The 27,059-nt window shown below is 37.5% G+C and overlaps 1 protein-coding gene across 4 annotated transcripts in view; it reads right to left on the bottom strand.

Moving 5' to 3' along the window:
• The window catches only part of Kdm5a (lysine (K)-specific demethylase 5A), an 80,476-nt gene that overhangs the window by 33,549 nt on the left and 19,868 nt on the right, over positions 1-27,059 (bottom strand). For 2 of the 4 annotated variants that reach the window (XR_003956180.1, NM_145997.2), the window contains exons 7-18: positions 25,313-25,404; positions 22,858-23,016; positions 21,977-22,096; positions 21,315-21,473; positions 20,191-20,372; positions 16,777-16,939; positions 11,969-12,088; positions 8,326-8,520; positions 5,880-6,061; positions 5,042-5,166; positions 4,301-4,451; positions 2,667-2,781 (exon numbers count right to left, since the gene is read on the bottom strand). Coding sequence is in view for 2 of the 4 variants with exons in the window: in NM_145997.2 (NP_666109.2) it covers positions 2,667-2,781; positions 4,301-4,451; positions 5,042-5,166; positions 5,880-6,061; positions 8,326-8,520; positions 11,969-12,088; positions 16,777-16,939; positions 20,191-20,372; positions 21,315-21,473; positions 21,977-22,096; positions 22,858-23,016; positions 25,313-25,404 (1,763 nt within the window). In the remaining 2 variants the exon portion in view is untranslated. Of the gene's footprint in view, positions 1-2,666; positions 2,782-2,820; positions 3,359-4,300; positions 4,452-5,041; positions 5,167-5,879; positions 6,062-8,325; positions 8,521-11,968; positions 12,089-16,776; positions 16,940-20,190; positions 20,373-21,314; positions 21,474-21,976; positions 22,097-22,857; positions 23,017-25,312; positions 25,405-27,059 lie in introns of those variants that run through there. The other 2 variants (XM_011241281.3, XR_003956181.1) reach the window with 2 other exon arrangements.

Genomic DNA, 27,059 nt, shown 5'->3' with positions numbered 1-27,059 from the left:
TTTAAATAGATAGTAGTAAATATCTAAATAAAACTGTGTCAATTAGTGTTACACATACTAAATATAAACCAGAACAACCTAACAGAATAGCCCAAGGTGAAAAAAGGTCTATTAGTTAGTAGTAGTAACCATATACAAGAGTGAACCAGAACTAAACAAAAGATTAGGGAGATGGCTCAGTAGATAAAATGCTTGCTGTATAAATGTGAGGATCCAGACAGAGATGGGGCAGGAATAGTGGCCTGCTTGTAATCCTAGGACTTGTAGCCACAGAAAGAGAAGTTCCAGAACAAGCTGGCTGGCTGGACTAGCTGAATAGGTGAGCTCCAGGTTCAGCAAGAACCCTTGCTCAGTAAATAAAGTTGAAAGAGACCCCACCTCATTAAATAGAGAATGGTTGAAAAAGACACCACTGGCCTTCACATACACATACACCTGTATTAATGTGTTTACATATGAACATACATATGTAAGTGCATGTATACCATACATGTGGGAGGAAGGAAGGAAAGATGGAAGGGAGAGGGCGATGGAGGGAGGGAGGGAAGAAGGAAGGGAGAGAGAAAAGAAGAGGAAAAGTAAAGATTAAATGAAGAGGTGGAGAGGTGGGATGGGAGTGTAGTAGAAAATGTTCAAGTCTGACAAACATTAATCACCGCCCCACTCTTTGTTTTGAGGCAGGTTTTCATGTATTTTAGGCTGACCTCAAACTCACTATGTAGCTAAATATGACCTTGAACTTCTAGTCCTCCTTCAGCACTGGAATTATAGATGTTTATTGCCATACTGATTTTTGTTTTTCATTAATCTGATATTGTAGATCAGGGTTTCTGAAACGCATTCTACTAAATGAACTACACACAGCCCCAGAGCCACTAAACACATGATTTTTAGAGTTGCCTGAGCTCAGTATGTTGCTACAAGTGAGTGAAGTACAAGCAACAAAACTAAGTAGGCAGAAGACAGATGAGATAACTCTTACAGACTACAGCAAGTTAAGATTTCATTTGAAGCCAGGCAGTGGTGACACATACCTTTAAATAAACCCAGCACTCAGGTAGCAGACAGATCTCTGAGTTAGAGGCCAGCCTGATCTACAGAGCAAGTTCCTGAACCCCTGGGACTATACAGAAAAACCCTGTTTTGAAAATAAAACAAAAGAAAACAAAAAAATGATTCCATCTGTAACTCTGGAGATCCACAAGAAAATTTTAATCATAGGAAAGGAGTCTAATTTGATTTATAAGATGGCCATTAACAGTAAAAAGGGAAAGAGAAAAACAGTTAGTAAGAGGTATTACAGGGACCAGAGAGATGGTTCAGCTGCTCAGGGCACTGACAAGCTGTTCTTCCAGAGGAAGATTTGTATCCCAACATACATAGGGAAACTTACAATCATCTCTAACTTCAGTTTCAGAGAATCAGATGTCCTCTTTTATTAGAATCCTTGGGCACTATGCATGCAAGTGTTCTACAGACAAATAAACAGACACCATACACATACCCCCCCCCACACACACAGCAAACTTTAAGTAACAGAAATAAGGTGTTTACTGGAAACAAGGAAACAAGTATATCGATTCATCAGAAGTCTTTTACCATTCTTTTTAGTCTGCCTACAGAAATAAAGAGTATCATCAGAACATAGGGTCTGTGGAAGGAAAAAAAAAGGAAAGGAAAAAATCTTAGAGCTAGAGATTTGAAAATCAACATGATATAGGTGATACTCATTGAAACCAGACAAATAAGAAGGTATCAGAAGAGGGCACACCTAAAGAAAGGGCTATATTCGTTGATATAGTCTAACACTTATTAGTCAAGCTAAGAACAATAATAAATTAATAAACTTTTTTAAAAGGGGAGAAAATGAAGAAAAGATACAAATTGTGTCATAAGCAGCCTTAGAAGAAAACTGTTCCTAAAATAGACAGCTAACAAGATGCAATAAAACAAGAATGTAACTGATACTAAGATATTACAAACTAAGATCTTATAAAGGCAGGTGCTTCCACTATCTGGCCACCTTTAAGATTTTTCTATGATCATTAAATAATAATAGTCCTAGAAATGTCAGAGCCCTGATTTTTAAGTGTCATGCATTATTAATGATTTATCACTATACTCTCTGTTCTTTTTATGTACACTGCACTTAAAATACATTTGTGTTAGATGGAACTTTGACTCAAAATTAGCATAGAGAAGAATAATTCTAAAGTACTCATAGTTCAGGATTTTTAAATGGAATAAAGGCCAAGGGATCAGAGAAATGATGATTTAGTGGTTAACAGCACTAGCACTGGCTGCTGCTCCAGAGGACCCAAGTGTGATTCCTAGTACCTACATGGTAAAGAAAATGGCCTGTAACTGCAGTTCCAGGGGATCTGATGCTCTCTCTCCTAGCCTCCATGAGTACTGTACACACATGGTGCACAGATATACACGGAGGCAAAACAACTTGAAAAAAAAAAGCCAAGAGTCTGCCCAGTCTTTCTAAAGGTAGTCTATCTAAATCTCAACTCTCTAAATTTTGTATCTCATATGTATACTATCTAAGATTTCTTAAGATAGCATATATAGGGAGGAATACACAGACCCTAACACTAGTCTATACATACAATTCTAATTTGGAACAGAAGCTCGTAAATAAAACAAAAAGAATATTTCACCTTTACTTGTCGAGTTTGGCTGATGACACACGGAAGACTAACAAGTTGTTGGACAAAGGCCTTCAATTCTTCTACTGTCAGTTTGGTCCGAGTCTTCCCACTATCTGAGCTCTGCCTGATATGAAATAATATTGAGACATAGAAAAATACAGTCAATCTGATATCAAATGGGGCTCCTACTCTCCTATGAATTAAAGCCTTAGAAATCCTAGAATTCTAGTGTTGAATAATTCCCCCCAGATAATTATCAAGAAATAGTAACAGTCCTTCTAATCTATAACTACTATACATTTGACCATTAAATAAATTCCCATGGTAGAACATGAAGACCACTGAGAAAATGAAATCCTTGTATCTTAAAGAGGCTCACACTGGGAACATAGGGTTTTGATCTGCTTTAGACTACTGAACCCCCTAAATACATCCCAAATTCTGTTTTGTTTTACTATAGCTCTTTCTATTTTCTGTGTATGGATGTTTTGCTTGCACATATGTCTGTGTGTCACATGAGTGTGGTGCTCAAGGAGGAGCAAGGGCATACATAGATCTCTTGAACTGAAGCCATGTGAGTACTGGGAACTGAACCTGGGACCTCTGCAAGAACAGTCAGTGCTCTTAACCATGGAGCCAACTCTTCAGTCCCCCAAAATCTTTTACACGTACACTTATTTTGAAACAGGTCTGAGCTCTGCCTGATACGAAATAATACTGAGACATAGAAAAATATGGTCAAGTTTTCCTAAAAGCAAGTTAATATCCACTGGAAAATGTCTCTAGCAAAGGTTCTCTGATTAGATTTAAAAAAATAAAAACTTAAAATCGAATGTAAAGTACTATAGAAATAGCCACACAGATAGAAGAAATATATTGAATAACTATAAAATAATACCACAGAAATTGTTTATAAAATAGGAAGGAAAGTCAGAAGAAGAAAGAAGTGAACAAGCTGCCTCAGATATGGCAGGAAAACCCCAAGCTGAATGAAAAACAATCGGGAACCCTAAACAAGAGCATACTTGGTATGTACGAATAACAGCAAGTCAAAGAGTGTTGCAGAATGGAATAAGTTTATTGAAGAAAAGAAAAATGTAAAATTAGAAAGGTAACTTCTTCTAAAAAGTCAATCAGTTCTAACAAAAGGTAGAAAATAAAGCTAATTGTCTGAACTCAAAATAGTTTATTCATATTCAAATCTTTTGTGATTAAGCATCCTGAGCCATGCTGCTAAGAAACCTCTATTTTCTGGATGTTGTGGTGCATACCCTTAACCTCCCCACAACGGGCAAGTGGATCTCGGGGAACTTGAACCTATGTGTCTAAGATTTTTGTTACTTCAGATAAAGTTGAATATACAGCTAGGTCTTTGTCACAAGGATACTGCATAAACTTCAGTATTATTTTCAGCATTGAAACTAGCAGGTCTTTTGCTGTTTTCTTAGTGTAGTTTACAACTAGCTTAAATTTAAAGAACTTCTGACAATTTATGATCATGGAGAAGGAAGGATTGGAGAGGAAGAATGGGAGTTACTAGGGATGGAAGAAACATGGCCACTGGAGCAAAATATAAAATAGGGCCTCATAGGCCAATTAAAGTGGAAAGACTAGGAATCCACAGAATTCTGTTCTTGGTTTACCTGTGTTTTTGCTTTTTGCTCAGAAGCAGCTGAGCCACAGAACCACAGGTCTCAGCTTCTTTCACCGCGTCCCTGAGCTTTCGAAAGAGATCATTCTCTGGGTATTTCCTATCCTCAGCATCTTCCAGCATTACTCTCAATTCAATCAAATCTGTAAAGACAAATATTATTAATAGACACAAAACAGCCATTCTACAATGGTCATAAAGATCACTTAAGAGTCACTAACATACTAGTAAAACAATGTGGCTTTGAAAGTCTCTAGTATAAAACCTTCTGATCAGATGTTTATTCCCAACAGATGACTTCACTCAAATAAGGTATATTTGACCTGTCTCCTTTTCCCGTATCCCAATTTGTCTCTCTTGAAAACAATCAAAAGTCTTTCAGTATCATTAAACTAAATCTGGTTCTCTAAAATACATGTCGACTACAAACTTGTCTATTTTAAGCCAGCTTTTTCATTTAAAACAGATTCTCAATAGGTGTGATAGCAATGACACCAAGGGTAGAAAGGTCATGAGACTGAGGCAACAAAGCACAGTAGATAATCTTAAAAGCCTACAGCCATAGCAAATGACCATACCTGCTATCTGATCTCAGAAGCTGAGTTATATCAGGTCTGCTAAGTACATGGACAAGAGAAAACTAAATGTATATTCAACTCTGTCATTATAAGCTAGAACTTCCATTTGTTAATGGAGAAAAAAACATATAATTAAAAAATGAAGGAAACATAACCTTTCTTATGGTTGAAGCTAGCTGACAATGCTTCTGTAACACGATTGACCCAAGTGTCATAGGATTGTGCTCTCACTTTGACACCATAAAGCAGAGATGGAAGGTCTTCTAGTGGATAGCGGTACCTACCAAAAAAAAAAAAAAAAAAAAGTAAAAAAAAAGTTTAAAAAACAGAAGTAAAAGCTTCAAAATACAACAACCTGAAAAATAGCGGGGGGAAAAATATCAGAGAAACTCCCAATTTCAATGGAGAAAGAGAAAGAGAAAGAAAAAGAGAAAGGGAAAGGGAAAGGGAAAGGGAAAGGGAAAGGGAAAGGGAAAGGGAAAGGGAAAGGGAAAGGGAAAGGGAAAGGGAAAGGGAAAGGGAAAGGGAAAGGGAAAGGGAAAGGGAAAGGGAAGGGAGAGAGGGGGGGAGAGGGAGAGGGGGAGAGGGGGGAGGGAGGAGGGGAGGGGGAAAGGGGGAGGAAGGGAGAGCAAGAGAGAGAGAGAGAATTCGAAGAAATTCATGACATTAACTGGTCATGAATTGGGTATGGCTAATTTTATAGGAAATTTCAAATATGAGAAGTAGATAGATATCTGTTTAGGAACAGGAAAGAAAGCAAAGAACAATTAAGGTGGTTTTCTTGACAGATACTTCGAGACTGCTTTTATACCAATACTTGGGAAGCAAAGGCAAGAGGATCTCTGTCAGTTCAAGGCCAGCCTGATCTACATAGTGAGCTCTAGGCTAGCCAGGATTACAAAAAGAAATCCTATCCTTAAAAAAAAAAAAAAAAAAACAAAAAAAAACCACACACACACACAAAACAAAAAAGGTGCAGTAACTTTTAAATACCTAAGACATTTGTTCTGCATGGGGCAAGAGCACAAATCAGTTGGATGATACAGACATACAAGTCGCTCCGGATTACAGGAGCATGTGAGAGCTGAGAGAAAACATGTAGTTCTGCATGCTGAACACTGCCGCTCATCATCAGGAACAAGTTCAAAGACTTCTTCTTCTGACATCACGACACCCTAGAATATAATTTATATTATCAGATCAGGTCTCAACTGAAAATAAAACAGTAGCTTAAAAAAAACTCAAATTTAGGCATGGTGAAGCACTCTTAATCTCAGCACTCAGAAGAGAGAAGCAGGTGGAGCTCTCTGAATTTCAGGGTACAAGAATTACACAGTGAGACTGTGTCTTAAAAACATAACAAAACAACCCAAAATATACAATTCTATCAACAGAAACTACTCAAAAGATTTAGAAAGGTCAAAAGTGCCGGGCATGGTGGCGCACGCCTTTAATCCCAGCACTCGGGAGGCCGAAGCAGGCGGATTTCTGAGTTCGAAGCCAGCCTGGTCTACAGAGTGAGTTCCAGGACAGCCAGGGCTACGCAGCGAAACCCTGTCTCGAAAAAAAAAAAAAAAAGAAAGAAAGAAAGAAAGATCAAAAGTTATACCCTAAAAACAACTAGCATTTGAAGAAATAAGAGAGAAGACAGAGTAGTCCAATCTGACAGTCCAGAATCACATAACTTGGATGAAAAACAAAAGAAAGTGGATTTAATTTTCTTATTTAAAATAATTAATATTAGAGGGCCAGCTAGATGGCTCAGTAGGTAGAGTTGCTTGCATGAAGGCTTGACTCATTGAATTTAATGTCCAGATTTCAAGAAGACCAACTTCTAAGAGTTCTCTGACTTCAACATGCACCATGGAAATAGATGATTACATTCACATACATGTAAAAAAAAAATAAGTAAAAATTCATTAATATTAGAGCCAGTGATTCACATCTGTAATCTGAGAACTTGAAAGGCCAAGGCAAGAGGATTGCCAGGATTGTCACAACTTCAAGGCCACTCTGGGATTCATAATTAGTTCTAGGCCAGTCTGAGCTACAGAGTAAGAATATGTCTATGGAGACATAGCCCTGTGATCAAGAGCACTTACTGCTCTCAAAGAGGACCTAGGTTCAATTCCTATCATCCACATGGTGGCTCACAAATGTCTTTGGCCTCTGCGGCTGTCAGGCAAGCATGTGGTGCACAGGCTAAATACACACACAGAGATGTACACTGTCCCCTTCCAAAATTAAATCAAATTTTACCCTAGTCAGAATGGCTAAGATTAAAAAAAAACAAAAAAACAAAACAAAACAAAAAAACCAACTGGGGCTGGAGAGATGGCCCAGTGGTTAAGAGCACACTGACTGTTCTTCCAGAGGATCCAGATTCAGTTTCCAGCACCTATATTGGTCACAGCTATTTGTAACTCTGGTTCCAAGGGATCAAAGACTTTTGTCCTCCAAGAGTATTGCATATGTGGTGCATATACATGCACACAGGCAAACACTCATACATATCAGAAACAAAAAACAACTAACCACAAACACTGACAAGGATATGGGAAGAGGACAACGCTCAGTTCATTCATTCAGACATTGTGGAAATCAGCTGGAAAATTCTTAAAAAGCTGAAAATAAGTCTTCCTTATGACCCAGTTGTACCATTATTTGGCATATGCCCAAGGACTTAACATTCTTTTCTGTAGTAATTTGCTCACCCATTTTCGTCACTGCTCTATTTACAATACCTAGGAAATAGCAACAATTTAAATATCCTTCAACTGATGAATGGATAATGAAAATGTCCATATATACAATGGAATACAATTCAGCTATAAGAAAAATAGAATCATAAAATTCGCAGATAAATGAAAAGAACTAGAAAGCATTACATTGAGTGAGGTAACGCAGACCCAGAAAGACAAACACTACAAGATCTCTCTTATATGTGGTCCCTGGCTCTGAATCCTCAAACATAAGTATATAACTTGAAGTAACCACAGAACTAGGCAAGTACAAGTGGATCACAGGAGGTGGATAATGTGGGAACAACGCTAAAGGAGAATAGCAGTACAGGTGCCATGAAGGGCAAAATGGGGAAAAAGCAGAGGCAGTACTAGGCAGAAGAGGGGTAAGCAACATTAAGGTGATTATAATATACATAAATGTACATGTGTATACACACAGACACAGACACAGACACACACACACACAGACACACACACACAGTTTAAATAAAGTTACATGACACTTGGGAGTGATAATGCTCCCCATAATGCCACATCATATCTAATAAGAAACCCAGTACTAGACATGAAAAACAAAGGAGAAACAGGTAATAAAGGAAATACAGTTCCCATATATAAAATTCCTAAGGAAAAACAAAACAAATGCAACTGCTATTTAAAAGAGGGGAAAAAAGAAATCTATTCAGCATACTCACCATTTGAACAACTGATTCTCTCAATCGTGTTTCTTCTTCAGTCATGAGAGTCAACTCTTTGCATACCATGGCAGCCAGCCCCACATCTAAGCATTCTGGATCTGCTGCCATCTTGAAAATGAGTTCCTCATGTGAAAAGACACAATGGCGCCTGAGCCGTCGATAGTGATTTACACACTGACGTCCAATGGGCAACTGAAAACAACAGATTTCAGAATTAAATTATTTATGATATGTCCTAACACAGACCTTAATTTACTTTCAGATACTCATTTTTATTATAAAGAAGATAAAATAAATTCCATCTGAACAAAAGATATAACATTAATTGTAATTCTATGTAAACCAGCCAAAATTTCAGTTCTTTCCCAGACAATGTCCATAAACCTTTCTAACTCACTGTGTACAGGAAGAAACTAAAGAGACTCAGGCCTATTAATGCAGGTCTTTAATCCCGGCACTCAGGGGGTAAGGGCAGGAAGATCTCTGAGTTTGATGCCAGCCTCTCCTACATAGAGAGACCATTCTGTTTGGGGGGTGGAGGGGAACAAACCAAACTAAAAAGGAACTAAAGAGTAGAACAGGGTGGAACAAAGTTACAATTCTATCATTTGGAAAGTCAAAGTATGAAGATCAGGAGTTCAAGACCATCCTTTGCTCATTTGAGTTCAGCTCAGGGTAGACAAGACTATAATTAATTAAGTGAAGGGTCTTGGAGTGATATGAGGTAGCAAACTCTGAAACCAATCTAACACAGGACTATCCTTAAGTGACAAAGAAAAAATATTGCAAAAAATTTTAAAGCTCAGGCTAAAGTATTAAGTGGAAGTATTCAAAACTTAAGATTCCATAGAACAAAAAGAAAAAATATTACCAGAATTGGAACAAAAGAAAAAAGAAAAAAAAAGGATATTACTTAAGAAATGTACATAATCTGACTTGTCATTTTTTTAAAAATAAGAACCAAAGCAATGGATGATTTAGATTCTAGAAACTCTTTCAGTAACAATCAGCCTTGAAGAGAGTTCAAAACTGTGAAATCGGGCTGGCAAGATGGCTCAGTGGGAAAGAGCACTGATTGCTCTTCCAAAGGTCCCAACCATCATGAATGAGATCTGACACCCTCTTCTGGTGCATCTGAAAACAGCTACAGTGTACTTATGTATAATAATAAATAAATCCTTAGGCCTGAGCAAGCGGGGTTGACCAGAGCAAGTGGAGTAAACAGAGGCCCTAAAAATTCAATTCCCAACAACCGCATGAAGGCTCACAACCATCTGTACAGCTACAGTGTACTCATATACATAAAATACATAAATCTTTAAGAAACTGTGAAATCACTGAATAATACACTTTGTTTTCTCTAAAAATAAAATCTATACAGACTATAAACGACTACTTTTCAAAAATCAACAGATATACTCTGTTGTTGGATATGTAGTTCACTGGTACAGCATGCCTTAGCAAGCACAAGGCTCTGAGTTAGACCCACATCACCAAAAAATAAAAAGCCCAAATATAGTCTTAAGACAGTGTTTGAAAATTTCTATAGCCAGTTTGTAAACCAAATTATGGTGGTTAGAGCTCATATTTAAATTTAAAACCTGTAACACAAAGGGACAAAAAAAGGAATCAGAGAGGAATCAGACTCAGAGTGTATGTAGGAGAGTTATCTGAACCAAGCAGTGCTGTATTCATTAAATGAATCCACGAAAAGATATTTTGAACTTGTGGCTATAACTGTCTACTAATGGCACACAACTCCTCTGTATCTTACCCTATACCCTTTCAGGGATTCTGACACAGGGTCTTATACACCGGAGTCCAGTCTAACCACAAACTCACAGCAATCCTTGTGCCTCAACCTACCAAGTGATAGGATGAACCACCAGGCCTCATTCACATTTTATTCTTAAACTTAACTCTTTAAGCATTTCTTAAATAGCTACAATAAAAAAAAAAATAGAACCACTAAGCTGGTCTGTTTTTGGTTTTTTTTTTTTTTTGCAGTCCTTAATTATTATAACATGTGAGGAAGTCAGAATTGATAGTCATTGCAACTTAGAAAAGCTGTTAAATTTTCATTCACATCACAAACTTCACCTTAAAAAACCCAATAGCTCTCAACTATTAACATTTAAGTTGTTTAGGGTTGGGTAAGTCAAGGTATTAGTCTCTTGACACACAAGGTGAAAAAAACTTAGGCCTTTGGGCTGATGAGATGGTTCAGCAGGTAAAGGCACTTTAAAATAAGTTTGATAATCTGAATTCAAGCCCTGGGACCCACATGGTAGAACAACAACCAGCTCCTACCAGTTTTCTTCTGACTTCCACATGCATACTGCAGCACACACACTAAATAGATGTAGAAAACACAACAAAATTAAAAAATTTAAGACCACTCAAATTCAGAGATTCTCAAGATTAAATATCAGTGTTTACTGGGTATGGTGGCCAGCACTCAGGAGACAGAGGAATTGTGACTTTGAGGTCAGCCTAGTCTACATAATGAGTTTCAGGTAAGTTATAGCTACATAGTTAATTAAGACCTTACCTCAGACAGATAGATGGATGAATAAATGAATGGATGGATGGATGAAAACCCGTATTAGTGATCATATTAAAGACATTAAAAATCATCTCCGACTCTTACCTGAATCATTCTGTATCCTGCCCTATATCTATCCAGTATCGTGTAAATCCTAATTAATGTTAGGTATTTTTCAAAAGAGATCAGGCCCCAAAAAAAAAATCCTTAACTGAGTTTTAATTACACTGTATTATGTGTTTCCACAGCCAAATATGGAAGTTTTAAAACACTAAACCAAAACAAGACAGCTCATACTTCATTCCCAGCCTAGTTCAAGGGCAGGCTAGGAAACACAGCAAAGTTCCATGCCAAATACAAAATACTATCTATTTTATTATTATATATTTTTTGTATGATGGACTAGTCATGAAATGTAACAAATTAAATTATCCAAAAAAAAAAAAAAACAAAACGTAAGATCAGTGTTTAACTAGAGTGTTCTCCACACCAAAAGTGTTACTGGGGGTGGAAAATAAATTCAATGTGTATTAAGCATTCATTCAGACTTTGCCAGTCATTTCTCATTCAACATGATGTAGTCACAACTAACTGTGGTTTGATATAGTCATTGTTGTGTTTTAATTATACATGTTTTTAAAAGATTTATTTATTTTTATTTTATGTGCATTGGGTGTCTTGCCTACATATATGTCTATGTGATCATGACAGATCCCCTGGAATTGGAGTTGTGAGCTGCCACGTGGGTGCTAGAAATTGAACCTGGGTCCTCTGGAAGAGCAGCTACTGCCCCTCAACCACTGAGCCATCTCTTTAGTCCCATCATTTATACATTTTAAGATCTAAAAGAGCTCAGAGAGAATGAAGACTAGAAGAAACTATCTATTCCCTCAGGAGAGACAAACAAGTAACTGCCCATTTAATTGCAAACTTACCAGGGAAAATAATGAATAAGGAACGCAATGAAAAATCTAAAGTATAATAGCTACTCGAGTATACCCTGAAATATTCATGGGCACTACCCCACACCCAGCTAAGCAAAAATTTTATAGGGGTGTTAGTAGACGTACAACAGCCACGTGCTATAGAACAGACCCAGTCAGCAGTACAGAAGTTCACCGCTTCGGCAAAGTTGTATCCCTGGTTAAATCCAGAGTGATAGGCACGAGGAAACGTCACCACAAACTCTCCAGCACACTGATTAGTCCTGTACACCTAAAGGCAAATTAGGAACAGAGATTAAAATGGGGGGGAAAGACAAGCCAACTCAGATCATTTCAAAAATACTTTCTAAAATTGAAAATAACAGATTACCTTATAAATATCAGAAATAATTTTAGGATTTAAGAAACAGCTACAACTATGCCTCCCTCCAACCCCTCACCCTTGACCTCACAAGACAGGAATTCTCTGTGAAGCCCTGGCTGTCCCTGAACTCTCTGTAGACCAGGTTGGTCTCAAACTCAATAGAGTTCCACCTGTCTCTGCTTCTGAGTGCTGGGATTAAAGGCTTCTGCCATCACTGTCTGGCAAACTCTGCTTTCTTGAGACAGGGTTCCTCTGTGTAGCCCTGGCTATCCTGGAACTCACTCTATAGACCAGGCTGGCCTTGAACTCAGAAATCCACCTGCCTCTGCCACTGCCTCTGCCTCCCAAGTGCTGGGATTAGAGGCGTGCACCACTACCATTGCCCGGCCAAACTCTGCTTTCTTAAAATGATAAAATATATGACAAGAATGAACAGCCAAAAGAAACTCTCAAAGAGAAAACTGTACTCACTTCCTAAGTTAAGTCCTGTAAGTAATGATGAATGTCTGTAATTCTAGCACTCAAAGAGTAGAAGCAGAAGGGTCAGGAGCTCAAGGTCATTGCTACAAGCATGAGCTAAATGAGAACCCTCCTTTTTAAAAAACAAACAAACAAACAAACAAACAAACCTTTTTCTTTAAAAAGTAAGAAAACTGAGTTTTGTTCCTTTGTTATAAATAAAGATAAAAGATTAGATTTCCTTCAATCATTAGATAATATTTAGAAGTAAATTGATCGGTTAATGTCATGAAATACCACCAATCCATTTTACCAAATATAACTTTGTTTTGTGATAATATTATGAATGCTTTTTAAAATTAGTTTAAAAAACAGTTATTTATTTTTTTATTTTATCATTTTGGGTTTTCCAAAACAGTTTCTCTGTGTATGTAAGAGCCCTGTCTGTCCTGGAACTCTGTAGACCAGACTGACCTCAAAAATCAGAGATCCATCTGCCTCTGCCCTCGAGTGCTGGGATTAAAGATGTGCACCATCATGCTTTAGGTGTTTTAATTACAACCTACAAAAATATATTCTGAAAGTGTATCTTGATACACGTCAGTTGTTAAATCAAACAGAATTAGCATGTAAACATGGAAGATATTTCAAGACAGTGGCAACAACTGCTTTAAGTAGGTTTAACCTTAATCCTCTGGGTCCTAGCATAAATCCACCGTTTGAAGACAAAGGTAACATAATTTATCTACATTTGAATCACCATTATACGAAGGGAATGCAGTAGCACATACTTATAAACCCAGAACCCGGGAGCCAGAAACAGAAGGATCACGAATTCAGTGCCAAACCCAGACAAATAAGCTCTGAGGGAATGTAGCTTAGTGGTAAAGTAAATTTATAAAGTGTACAAGGGGACCAGGCGTGGTGGCCCACGCCTTTAATCCCAGTAGTCAGGAGGCAGAGGCAGGCAGATTTCTGAGTTCGAGGCCAGCCTGGTCTACAAAGTGAGTTCCAGGACATGCAGGGCTACCCAGAGAAACCCTGTCTCGAAAAACCATAAAGTGTACAAGGCCTTGATTTCCAGCCTCAGCAGTTCAAATAAACAAACAAAAATAAAACAAAACAAAAAGTTTTAATGAGTGCCAAATGTATGTTGCAAACTTATACAGCAAATTCAAGGCCAGCTGCTACCTGAGAAATAGAAAAGGAAAAAACAAAAAACAACTCACTCTCAAAAGAAGAAAAAAACCCACCCACCAATATCTAAGCTAAGTGGTGATTCCATAGTACATTTTTTTTTCTTTTGGCTTTTTGAGGCAGGGTTTCGATGTATAGGCCTGGCTGGCCTGGAACTCACTTTGTAGACCAGGCTGGCCATGAAAAAATCTTTTTCTCATTAGCTTTGTTAACTTGGCACAGCCTAAACTCACCTGAGAGGAGTACATCAATTGAAAAATTTCCTAGATTAGACTGGCCTGCCAATGAAAGGGGACTATCTTGATTAATGTAGGCTGGCTAGTCTACGACCACCCCAGCTCCACCATGTGGAATGGCAAGATGGCCCTGCACTATACACTATACTAAAAAGACAGCTAAGCATCAGCCTGTCTTAGCCAGCAACAGGCATCTTCCAACGTTTCCACAGTATCTTTTAGCTTTGAATTCTTTGGCCAGAGATAACGAATGCTGTGTTTGGAACAGTCATGGGGGCTTCTCTTCAACTTCCTGCCTTGATTTCCCTCAATGATGAACTATGCATGATCTGGAACTGTAAGCTGAAATAAACATTCCTTAAGTGGTTTTATTACAGCAACAGAACAAAACTAGAACAGCTACCATTTTAAGAACTTGATTATTCTAGTTGAGTAGGAAGAATATAGAACAGTAGATTTGGGAATCACTGAGATAGTTCAGTGGGTACAGGCTCTTGCTACTGCTGGGGTTCAGGAATTGCCACTCAAACCACATTAACACTGATCTCAGCTAAGCAAAAATAATTTACTGAACACACACCTTAACTGAACATCCAGGACTGCAAAAAGGTCCAGAAAACCTAATGGTACTAGTCTGCCATAGGGCAGGCTTTTTTATATATAGGAAAAAACAGATTCAGGAGTTTAAAGGGGCAAGGAGCAGAGCAATTGGCTCATTGGGCAAAGTCTATCAGCCAACCTTTAAGCTGATTGGTCCTGAGTAAGCTAAGGGTGGGGATAGGCGGTGAGCAGGGAAATTTCAGAACAGTGAGATAACAGAGCATGAGTATTATAATCATAACTTTTTGACTTATTAGTAGCATTCTTCAGTGTCAGCGAGAAAAACCACAGTGAGCTCATACACAGGTTCAGAAAGGGCTGCCCGGGGAACATCTCTGACTCAAGCCATTTTAGACAGAACAGTTCATATTGACCTTTGACTTGATGGATCCTATGTAAAGGTTTGTGGAATTTCTTAAGATTAGCAAACCTCAATCAGAAAATACAGAACAAAACAGGGTATGTCCTTGAGCCAAGTCACTTCTCTGTGTCAATGACTGCCAGGCCTGTTACAGCAACAATATGAAATAGCTGACAGGCATAGAACCAAACGGCTACCGCTATTCTGGGGGAGTCAGACCATAACACTACCATGCCTGATGACCTGAATTCAATCTCCAGGATCCACATGGTATAATTAGAGGAAAGAATCCTACAAACTACAACACATGCATCATGGCAGAACAGGGCAAAGGCTGGGCACACAAACAAAACCACAAAAGAATCTAGGTCAATTTCTATCACTCACATGGCAGCTAACAACAAGCTATAATGCCTTTTTTAGGGATCCAGTGTCTCCTTTTCGCCCCTGAAGGAACCAGGAATACATATAGCACACACACATACATGCAAGCAAAACACTCATACACATAAAATAAACTGGAGAAATGGCTCATCCATTAAGAGCACTTACTGCCTGCACAAGACCCAGGTTTGATTCCACCCACATGGTGGTTCATAACCATCCTCATCTCTAGTTCTAAGGAATCAAAGCCCCCTTCTGACTGCCTCAGGTAACAGGCATGGACATGATGTACATATATACTTGCAGGCAAAACATTCATACACATTAAATAACTCTTAAAAAAAAAAAAACCCCAAACATTTGGAAATGATACTTCACACATTTAAGTAACGTGTGAAATCAAATACATATTTAATTTTGGTTTTTTGAGACAGAGTTTGAGTGAAGAAATCCACCTGCCCCTGCTTTTCTTTTCTTTTTTTTTTAATAAGATTTATTTATTATTGTAAATAAGTGTATTGTAGCTGTCTTCAGACGCACCAGAAGAGGGTGTCAGATCTCATTACAGATGGTTGTGAGCCACCATGTGGTTGCTGGGATTTGAACTCAAGACCTTTAGAAGAGCAGTCAGTGCTCTTACCTGCTGAGCCATCTCGTCAGCCCCCTGCCCCTGCTTTTCAAGTGCTGAGAATAATAAGGGCTTCTGCCACCACTGCCTGGTGAAATTGAATGTCTTAATAAAATCAAAGTACATATTAAAATCAAAAGTATATTTTAAATTGTGAAAATGACCACACAAAATATTTTGAAAAAATAATTCTTAAAGTCAAAAACAAGTTGGGCATGGCGGTATACACTTTAATGCCAGCACTTGGGAAGCAGAAGGAAATAGATCTCTATGTATTTAAATCCAGTCAGCTTGGTCCACACTTGGTGTGTGGTCCACAGAAGAGTTACCAAGTAATACTCTACTTTAAAAAAAAAAAAAAAAAAAAAAAGGCCGGGCAGTGGTGGTGCAGGACTTTAATACCAGCACTTGGGAGGCAGAGGCAGGTAGATTTCTGAGTTCAAGGCCAGCCTGATCTACAGAATGAGTTCCAGGACAGCCAGGGCTACACAGAGAAACCCTGTCTCGAAAAACAAACTAAAAACCAAACAACAAAAGTTTAAAAAGAAAATAAAATTAACAGTTTTTAGTGAAAAATAGGTTACTCAAATAGGTAGCTTTAAGACATAAAATATGACTCATACTTTAAGGATCCCTTCTTAATATTAAAGTTCTATTCAAAGTATAAACTCTAATTTGGCTATACTAGAAAATCTTTAAAAATGCCGAAGGAAGACACAAGAAGACTCACAGGCACACCATGCTCCATGAGCACATTTGGGTTCATGATGGTTACTAACTGATGTAGGAGATCAGGCTGGGATTCAAATAACTCAGGGGCCAGCTCCCTCATCACCTCCTCCAGTTGTTCTGCAGCATGAGATGGTACACCATACCATGTCTTTGGCTCGCCCCTAGCAAAAGAAATAACTGTTTAGCTAGGTAGAACATGGTACCAAATAAAGCCAGGGTCTTTCATTCAAATCCACTAAATTATAATTAACCATGCCGTATTCCTGGCCATAGGTTATATGCCCAGAAACTTGACATCCATCCCATCAATCAATGCTACTACTAATATGGTAAATAAGGCAAGGATATATGGACAGGTAAAATACACACTCATTGCCACTGGGCAAATAACCCAAAGTACATAAATAGGGGATCAGTAAAAGTAATTTTTGGAACAGAAAATAGATTACATGGAAACCATTGTTCAAAAGGATATGGACATAACTCTCTAGAACCTCAGAACAGGAGTCTTTTCTATTCTGATCAAATGGTTAAAGCAAAGAGTCAATGATCTCCAGGGTCCATATAAATAACTCCATTCAGTTCAATTTCGTCTCCATGGAAATAACCTAGTATTACAAACTACTCTAACTTTAAATATGGCTATCTTCAAAAAGATAAAACCAAAAATTAGGCATCATTAATCTATTATTATTAGAGCTCATTTAGAATACTCAGGAAATAGTACTGGTAGTTGGATGTAAACCTGGCACAAGCTAGTCATTTTTGAAGAGGGAAACTGGAAGATGTCCCCACCAGACTGATGAGTGGACAAGCTTGTGGTACATTTTCTTGATTTATGATTAATGTAGGAGGGCCCAACACACCATGGGTGGTCTAATCCTAGGCTGGAGGTATTAAGTGCTGTAAGAAAGCAGGCTGAACAAGCCATGAGGAGTAACCCAGTAATAAGTACTCTACTCCTCTATGAGTCAATTCCTACCTCGAGAATTCTGCCCTGACTTCTCTGGATGACTGATACAAGCTCTAAGATAAAATAAATCCTTTCCTCCCCAAGTTGCTTTTGATTATGGTGTTTTATCACAGTAATAAAACGGCTAAAATAGAAATGAATTTATTAGTCAAGCTATTTAAAAACTATTTGCATTTCCTAATTTTCATAATTCAGAAGACCACAGATGAAAGCTATTCCATTCCCTATAGGATTTACTGTAGCAATATTTGGGGCTAGATAGATGACTCAGCAGTTAATAGCGTTTGCTGCTCCTGTAAGATTACCCAGGTTCAGTTCCCATCACCTATATAAGGCATCTTACAACTGTCTATAACTCCAGTTTCAGGGAATCTAATGCCATCTTCTGGTCTTTAGAGGCACCTGTACTCATGTGTATACACACACACACACACACAAACACTTCACATACATACACATAAAATTTAATAAATCTTTTATTAAATTATAAAGTAATATTTTAAAAAGTATTATTTTGTTTGTGCTAGTAAATCAAATAGCTCCTAATCATATATAATCATAAAACACTTGAAATGCGACTACTTTAACGGAAGTAGTAAATTTTCAATTTTACTTACTCTTAACTAGTATTTAAAATGAAGATAAAAAAGGCAGCGGGGGGGGGAGGGGAGGCAGCCAGTTACTAATAAAAGGTAAGGAACTGGGCTGGAGAGATGGCTCTGCGGTTAAGAGCACTGACTGCTCTTCCGAAGGTACTGAGTTCAAATCCCAGCAACTACATGGTGGCTCACAGCCATCTGTAATGAGATCTGATGCCCTCTTCTGGTGTGACTGAAGATAGCTACAGTGTACTTAGATATAATAAATAAATAAATCTTTTAAAAAAAAAGTAAGGAACTACGTGAATGAAAGTCTTTTAAGTGAAAAACAACAAAAAAAAAATCAGTAAATGAATTTACTGCGTATGTATTTTAGGCATTTTAGAGGAAATGTTACAAAAATGAAAAACCGCTTTAAGTTTCAAATACCAAATCAAATCTTTCAGCTATGAAGTTTAAGTATCTCATTTTACCTGTCAAGATATTTCAAAAGTGGGGGAATGGAGATGGCCAGGTGGTCCTCTTTCAGAGGACCCTAGTTCAGTTTTAGCATCCCCATGGCAGCTCACAAACACCCAAACTCCAGTTCCAGATGATCTGATGCCCTCTCTTGACCTTCAAAGGCTTATATACACATGTGTACACACACATACACTCAGACATACACATGTATACACATAAAATAAAATATAAATAATTTAAAAATATGGCTATGTATAATAGCTCAGAACTTTAGTGGTAACACTAAAATCAGGAACAAGGTCTTTTAATCCCTAATATACAAAATAAGTCATCATTAATTCGTTAATCATATACTACAGAAGAAACATTTAATTTAAAACTTGGGGGCTGGAAAGATAATTCAGTGGTTAAGAAAACTGGCTGCTCTTTTAGAGTATTTGTGTACCACCTCAAAGCTGTCTGTAACTCAAATTCCAGAAGATCTGATACTCTCTTCTGGCCCTTGTGGCACAGCACACCCATGGTCCATACACATACATGCAGTCAGAACACCCCCACACATAAATAATACAAACCAAAAAAACCTGTTCTAGGTTCTGGTAATTACACTTAATTCCAAAGAGTAGGTAGTCTGAGACAACTCCCCTCCCCTCCTCAGTATACTATTTTGCTTTTATGTAAAAAATACTTTTGAAGTCAGTTCTCCCTAAAACATCAGCTAATATTATATCTTAAAAATAAAAGACCAGGCCTAATATGGTGATATATGCCTATAATCCTAGCACTCTGGAAGTAGTAAGAGTCAGAAGATACAGCAGCTCAAGTTGAGCTACACACAAGTTTGAGGTTAGTTTGTCTCAAAAAAAAAAAAAAAAAAATAATAAAACACCCCCCCCCCAAAAAAAACAGTCAGGGCTGAGAGTATGGCTCATAGATAGTTCAAGTACTTGGCATATATGTGTAGAGAGAATATTTTGTCAATTAAGAAGCCTATGGCCTATGGCTTAGACAGGAAACGGAAGGTGGGACACCCAAAAGAAGAAAGAATTCTGGAATAGAGCCAGGCATAGGAAGATCCACCCAGAAATATGTGAGGAGATGGACACACAGGTAACCAGATATGTGGCAGAATGTGGGTTAAAATGGTTGAGATATAATTTAGTCAGAGAGGAGCCCTATCTATAATGGCCAAGATATTTGTAAATGTGCTTTGAGTCTGAGTCTTATTTCTGGGAGCATAGGCCTGGGAGGTAGAACCATGCCTAACTTCAACATGAGTCCCTGGATTTAATTCCTAATACCACTCCATGACCCCTAACTCCCCATTACAAAAAGCCAAAGTCGCTAAGTACATATGCTGTAACAAGATTGAACATACCAATGCAAGTAGTTAATGGAATAACTCCAGTGATCTTCAATATGCCAGCAAAAAGAAGAAAAGCACATTCCCACATAGAGCCATGGCACCTTCATACCAGAAATGTCCACATTAATATGTGCAAGAACGGACTGCTCCAGAACAGGCATGTTATTCAAATTCCAACCAGAAAGTGCATATTCCTATAAAAGAAAAAAAAGTTAAACAACAACAACAACAAAAAAAAAGAGTTTACAAGTACTAAACAAAAATCTTAAAGAGAATTTTGTAACCCACAGCTAATCTACAACTAATCTACTAATTTAGGTACCTACAACTTAATCTAAATAAAAGTTTGATATCTAAATATTTAAACTTTCCTAGGTTCTACTGACATTCCCCTTTATTTTAGGTATATATCTTCAGAAGCCAGAGAACATGTTGGATCTCTCGAACAAGGATTCTTAAGCACTGAGCCATATCTCCAGCCCACTTTTAGATTGTGGAACAGAAAGAACTAGGCAAAAACTATAAATGAGGGCCAGTGAGAAGGCTGAGTGATTAAAGGCACCTGCTGCTAAACCTGATAACTTCAGTCAGATCCTTGAGACACTCTATAGAGAGAGATAAGTGACTCTCATACATTGTCCTCTGTCTACCCGAAACAATACTCCAGCACGTGACACAACACTAATACAACAAAGAGATGGTTGTTTTTCCTGGAACTTCATATGTAAACATGCTGACCTCAGAAAGATCTGCCCACCTCTGTCTCCCAATCATAATACAATTTTTAAAAATCAACTTTTAAACTGGATTAAAATTTGATCTAAATTAACTTTAAAATTTAGAGATAAAATAATTCTTAAAGATAATTTGCATATGCTTTGTTTATGACAGTTTCCGTGTGCAGCTCAAGCTGAACTATTCATAAATCTCATTCCAAAGCATTGGGACTATACACATGCACACCTATGGTTAGTTCAAAATCACTGTTTATAAAACTAAATTTTATTTATATTGTCTAAATTCTACATATTTCATATTTGATACCGGCAAGGTCCCTTAGGATTAGAGAAAGAAAGTTTTCTATGAAAATGCAACATCAGCTTCAGAGTAAGAAGTTTACAGAACAGTAGCCACACCTCTTCTTCTGGCAACATCTTTCTTTGACCATCCTTTTTAGGAAATCCACTTCCAAAATCTTTTGAAGAGATATCAGCTCCATACTCTACAATAACATCTTCTTCAATGCTACTTACTAGCCGCCAGAATTCTTTTTCTACTAGCTCTGTAGGAACCATCTATAATAAAACCAAAGACGATAATTAACTCATTATAATCTCCTGAAACATAATACACAAACTGAACAAAAACATGATAAAAACAAAGAAATTACCCATTTCTCAGAGCAGAATTAACTCCTATTATCTCTCCACTGAGAAGAGGGAAAAGCTAAAGATAATTAAAATTTAAACATCAAAATGCTTTTCTTAGGAGTTGTGGTGGTACATACCTTTGATCCCAGCACCAGGAGAAAGAGGATCTCTCTGAGTTCCAGGCCAGCCTGGTCTACAGATTAAGGTCCAGGCCTGCCTGCCAATGCTACATACATAGTGAGACCTCATTTCATAAACAACAAAAAACAAAACAAAAAAGAGTGAAACTAACAAAACAGATTATTAGGTCTCTAATTTTAAGATTTGGTAGTCTCTAACCTTTTTCATATTGTTCCCGATTTCTACAAAACTTGACAGGAAAAATATCGTTGTTTCTCTCTAAGCCAACCAAATTGATAGCTACTCACATGGACTGGCATATTGAAATAATCAGATTTAAAATTATCTGCCATCTCTCCAAAGCTTTGAAGTGTATATTCTCTTACAGCTTGCTCAAATCCAAAGGCTTCTCGAGGTTTGTTACATTCCTGTGGGGGAAAAAAGATGCCTGAGGTAAACTCACTGAAAAATGAAAAAGAAAGCATTAAAACCTGCCAATACTAAGAGATATGGATAGTAACTCAGTGGAAAAAGCTCTCAGCCTTAAGTCTGATATCCAGACATACAGCAAATAAATGTATCAAATATAGCATTTCTTGATCATTCCTTTAGCTGAAACAATCTAATCACCCTTACACAGCAAAACAAGTTATCAGTTATTTGCAACAGATTAGTTACTTGAAACTAGAATCTCAACTGAATGTTCACTCTTCTAAGGTAATATTCTGCTATCAAAATAAGCCTCAAAAGGAAGACTAACTAGGAATCAAACACTAGGATATTAACATTAGCATCCATGAAGTAAATAAATGCAAAGGAAAGAAAGGCGCGTGTTATAGGACATCCACTGGACTGTTAGGCTAGGGGAATGGTTTCTTCACACTACTAGTCTCAGAAACTCAAATATCTCTAAGTCTTTTAAGTAGCAATTAAAAGGCCATAAAAGCCTCTGACAGCATCTAGATATCTCGAACATCCCTCTTCTTCAGAGATCTATTATGATATTTTGTTAAAATAAGTACAAAGTCTCATTCAACTAAAACAATAAAATTATAAATAATAGAGAAGAAAAAAAGTTAAGACAAACTGCTGAAATACAGTTGTTACACATCCATTGGAAATGTCTTTCTATTACACACATGGATTCCTGTCATTAGTTTTAAATGGATCCATAAGGTTAAGTTTGTACCTCAGCAACACATTTAGGACACCTCCAGTCTCCTTTGGGGACATCAGGTAGTGGTGGAAGTAGACAAAATGTATGATAGCTGTCATCGCACCCATCACACAAAAGCAGTTTATCCTCATTATTTCCTCGACCACAAAACATGCAAACATAGAGATCAACCTATGAAGATAAATAAAAATAATTATATTTTCTATAGTATAGAGTATTGTATTTTTCTCATGAACTACTCCATAAAACAAATAAATCAATGTACACTAAAAATTAAAACATAAGCCAGGCAGTGGTGGCACACGCCTTTAATCCCAGCACTTGGGAGGCAGAGGCAGGCAAATTTCTGAGTTCAAGGCCAGCCTGAACAGAGTGAGTTCAAAGACAGCCGAGCTACACAGAGAAACCCAGTCTCAAAAAAAAACAAAAAACAAAAAACAAAAAAAAACCCAAAAAGAAAAAACAAACAACAAAAATTTAAACATAGCTTAATCCTAAAGAAATCTATTTCAAACAATTCTCCTCAGAACTTCTATAGGCAAATTAATAAAGATATAAGGTGTCAGAATAAAGAAACAGTATAATCTAGGGAAATGGGAAAGTAAATTCATACTTCAAAACCATCACTCATTCCAACATACAAATACTATACTACAGAATGAATTCTGAAAAACTGCTACTGAGTATCCCACACCTCAGTGATTTAAGAATCCTTGGAGAGGACTAGAGTGATGGCCCAGTGGTTAAAAGCACTGGCTTCCACAGAAGTGGATGCTCACAGTCAGCTATTGGATGGATCACAGGGCCCCCAATGGAGGAGCTAGAGAAAGTACCCAAGGAGCTAAAGGGAACTGCAACCCTATAGGTGGAACAACAATATGAACTAACCAGTAGCCCCAGAGCTCTTGTCTATAGCTGCATATGTATTAGAAGATGGCCTAGTCAGCCATCAGTGGAAAAAGAGGCCCCTTGGTCTTGCAAACTTTATATGCCTCGGTACAGGGGAACACCAGGGCCAAGAAGTGTGTGTGTGTGTGTGTGGGGGGGGGGGCATGGGGGACTCTTGGGATAGCATTGGAAATGTAAATGAAGAAAATATCTAATTTAAAAAAAAAAAAGCACTGGCTTCTCTTCCAGAGGCCCCAGTTTCAACTCTCAGCACCCACATGACAGCTCGCAACTGTCTCTAACTCCAGTTCCAGGGGCTCTGACATCTCATACAGACATACATGCAGGCAAAACACCAATGTACATGAAATAAAAAAAATCAATAAATTTAAATTTTCAATCCTTGGAATTTTGTCAGAGTTTAGCCCAGGCTCCAATCATGCATACCCATTCCAGTAGATATCAAAACATACATGTGATTAAATTCCTTACATAAAATAAAATGGCTTAATATTTGTCTATATTCTATACGTATCATCCCTCAGAGTAAGTCATCTCTAGATTATTTATACTAACATTATGTAAATGCTTTAGAAATTGCCACACTAAACTGTTTTATATATATATAGTAAATAATGCCAAGGGAAAGGGATTATTTTATGGTGGGCTTGCTGATGCACACCTGTAATCCCAGCACAAGAGGCTAAGCCAGAATCATCTCCTATCTAAGGCCACTTAGGCATTACCCTAAGTTCTAAGCCAGCCTGGCCTATGTAGCCAGAACCTGTCTCATGTTTTCTTAAAAAAGACAAAAGAAGGAAAGAAAAGAGCTCTGCATTGCTCTGTATAAAAGCAATTTGTTATAATTTTAAAAATACGTATGGGTATTTCTGTTGTTGTTGCTGGTTTTGTTTTTTGCTGTGTACCATGTACATGCCTAGTGCTCTCAGAAGCCAGAGGCCAGAAGACGGCATCAGATTCCCTGCAACTGGAATTACAGATAGTTGTGAGCTGCCAGATATGTGCTTGGTGTCGGACCCAGGTCTTCTGGAAGAGTGTCTAGTGAGTATGGCCACTGAACACATCTCCAGCTCCAAGAACAAGTTTTAAAAAGTCTTTGATCTATATTTAGTTAAACCAAAGCAGAGAGAAGCTGAAGACACGAGGGCTAATTATGCATAGATTTATATTCTCTTCCCTAACTCAGTACCCACAGGCATATGATTTAGGGTAATGTACATAAGACAAAGCAAAGTTAATATTACAAACCAAAGCTGCAATTTGAGATTTTCCACCATGTCTTTTAATCAATAAGCTAATTTTTTTAATTTTTATGTATATGAGTACACATTGCTCTCTTCAGACACACCAGAAGAGGGCATCAGATCTCATTACAGATGGTTGTGAGCCACTGTGTGGTTGCTGGGAATTGAACTCAGGACCTTTGGAAGAGCAGTTGGTGCTCTTAACCACTAAGCCATCTCTCCAGTTGCCAAATAAGCTAATTGAACACTATATATCAATATACAGCAAGACAAAAATAAATCCTTTCATTCCTGACAAATCCCAAAACACTTACAAAGTTAACAGAGAGAGTTCCTTTCCGTTGTCTCATTTGCATGTTAAATGCATCTGACCTGTTGGTAACTTTTCTTCTTCGGGTGACTTCATCTTGAAAAGAAAAGTTATATAAGTAAACTGATGTTGAACTCTCATTATGAATCACACATTATTTAAAATTATTTAAATTAGATAAAGTCTTACAACAATATGAGCTAGACTTAGTCACTGTTAGCAGCTGAAGATAAAGAACCTAAGGTATAGCAAAATTGGATAACTTCTTTAAAATCATATAGCCAGTGTATAGCAGATTTGGGATCCTAATCTACACAAATCCAGAGAGTTAAAACCTTCAATGACTGCCTGCATGCCATATTTATTACATACTGTGTATATGTATACTTTAGAGTGGGGTCTCAAGTTAGTCAAGGCTTTTTCTTTAAGATTATTGTCAGGCAACACAGTAATTATAAGAATGGCATCAGGTGCCGGGTGTGGTGGCGCACACCTTTAATCCCAGCACTCAGGAGGCAGAGGCAGGTGGATTTCTGAGTTCAAGGCCAGCCTGGTCTACAAAGTGAGAAACCCTGTCTTGAAAAACCAAAAAAAAAAAACAAAAAACAAAAAAAACCAAAACCAAAACCAAAACCAAAAAACCCCCCAAAAAACAACAACAACAACAAAAGAACGGCATCAGGAATGGTTGTGCACAGCTTTAGTCCCAGTACTCAGGAGGCAAAGGCAGGCAGATTTATTAAGTTTAAGGCCGGACTAGTCTACATAGCAAAACAAATTCTAGGACAGCTACAGATACACAGTGAAACCCTGCCACAAACAAAAGAACAGAGCCAGGCATGATGGTTCATATCTGCAATCCCAGGCTTGTGAGGCTAAACATGAGAATTCTCAAAATAATAAAAGAAACCCACAAAAACAAAAGATGAAGGTTTAAAACAAAAAAACAAACAAACAAAAAAACTAAGTCTTATAATGTCTGAAGTAGTGGTGGTAATTATTATGAGCCTGACTGATGCTATTCTTTTTTTTTTTTAAATATTTAACGCCAGTAGAGTGCATCGGACCCCATTACAGATGGTTCTGAGCCACCGTGTGGTTTCCAGGAATTTAACTACGAAAGAACAGTCAGTGCTCTTAACTCTCCCGCCTGACTGATGCTGTTCTTTTGTATTTTGTGTTACTAGATTGATTTTGTTTATGTAGGTAAATATTTTTACCACTGAGCTACATCTCTAGCCTTTTATCTTTCATCTATCTTTAATGCTATTTTGTCTCTCCAAATGGCCTGGATTGGCCAGAAACTCACTGTGTAGTCCAGGCAAGTCTCAACCTATATTCTGTCTCAGCCTACTGAGTAGCTGGACTTACAATAAATCTTCATTACCAGGCCTGGACATTCCCAAAGCCTTGAGAGTGGTACAATATTATCTGATCCCTTACAGTTCAGCCCATAATCCACATTATACTGGTTATTCCTCTCATAAAGGCAGAGCAATATATGACTTGAAATAGTTCATTAAATTATTAATTCAAATGTTCCAGCTTATTCTTGGTTAAAATACACATTAAGTTAACATGCTATATAAAAATAGTGCAATATAGTTTTTGCATCAGGAACTCTACTCCCATAAGTTTCTAATAAAATGCTAAACTAGGCACTTTAAAGAAAATTTATTTCAATGGTATAACATATAGAGGACAAATATTTAAAAAATTAAAATGGTGGTCATAGTATAAAGTTCTAACCT

This window comes from Mus musculus, chromosome 6, assembly GCF_000001635.26.
Source record: "Mus musculus strain C57BL/6J chromosome 6, GRCm38.p6 C57BL/6J".
NCBI classification, from domain to species: Eukaryota; Metazoa; Chordata; class Mammalia; order Rodentia; family Muridae; genus Mus; species Mus musculus.
The sequence above is the reverse complement of the archived record's forward strand: the minus strand, read 5'-3'. Positions and strand labels throughout refer to the sequence as shown.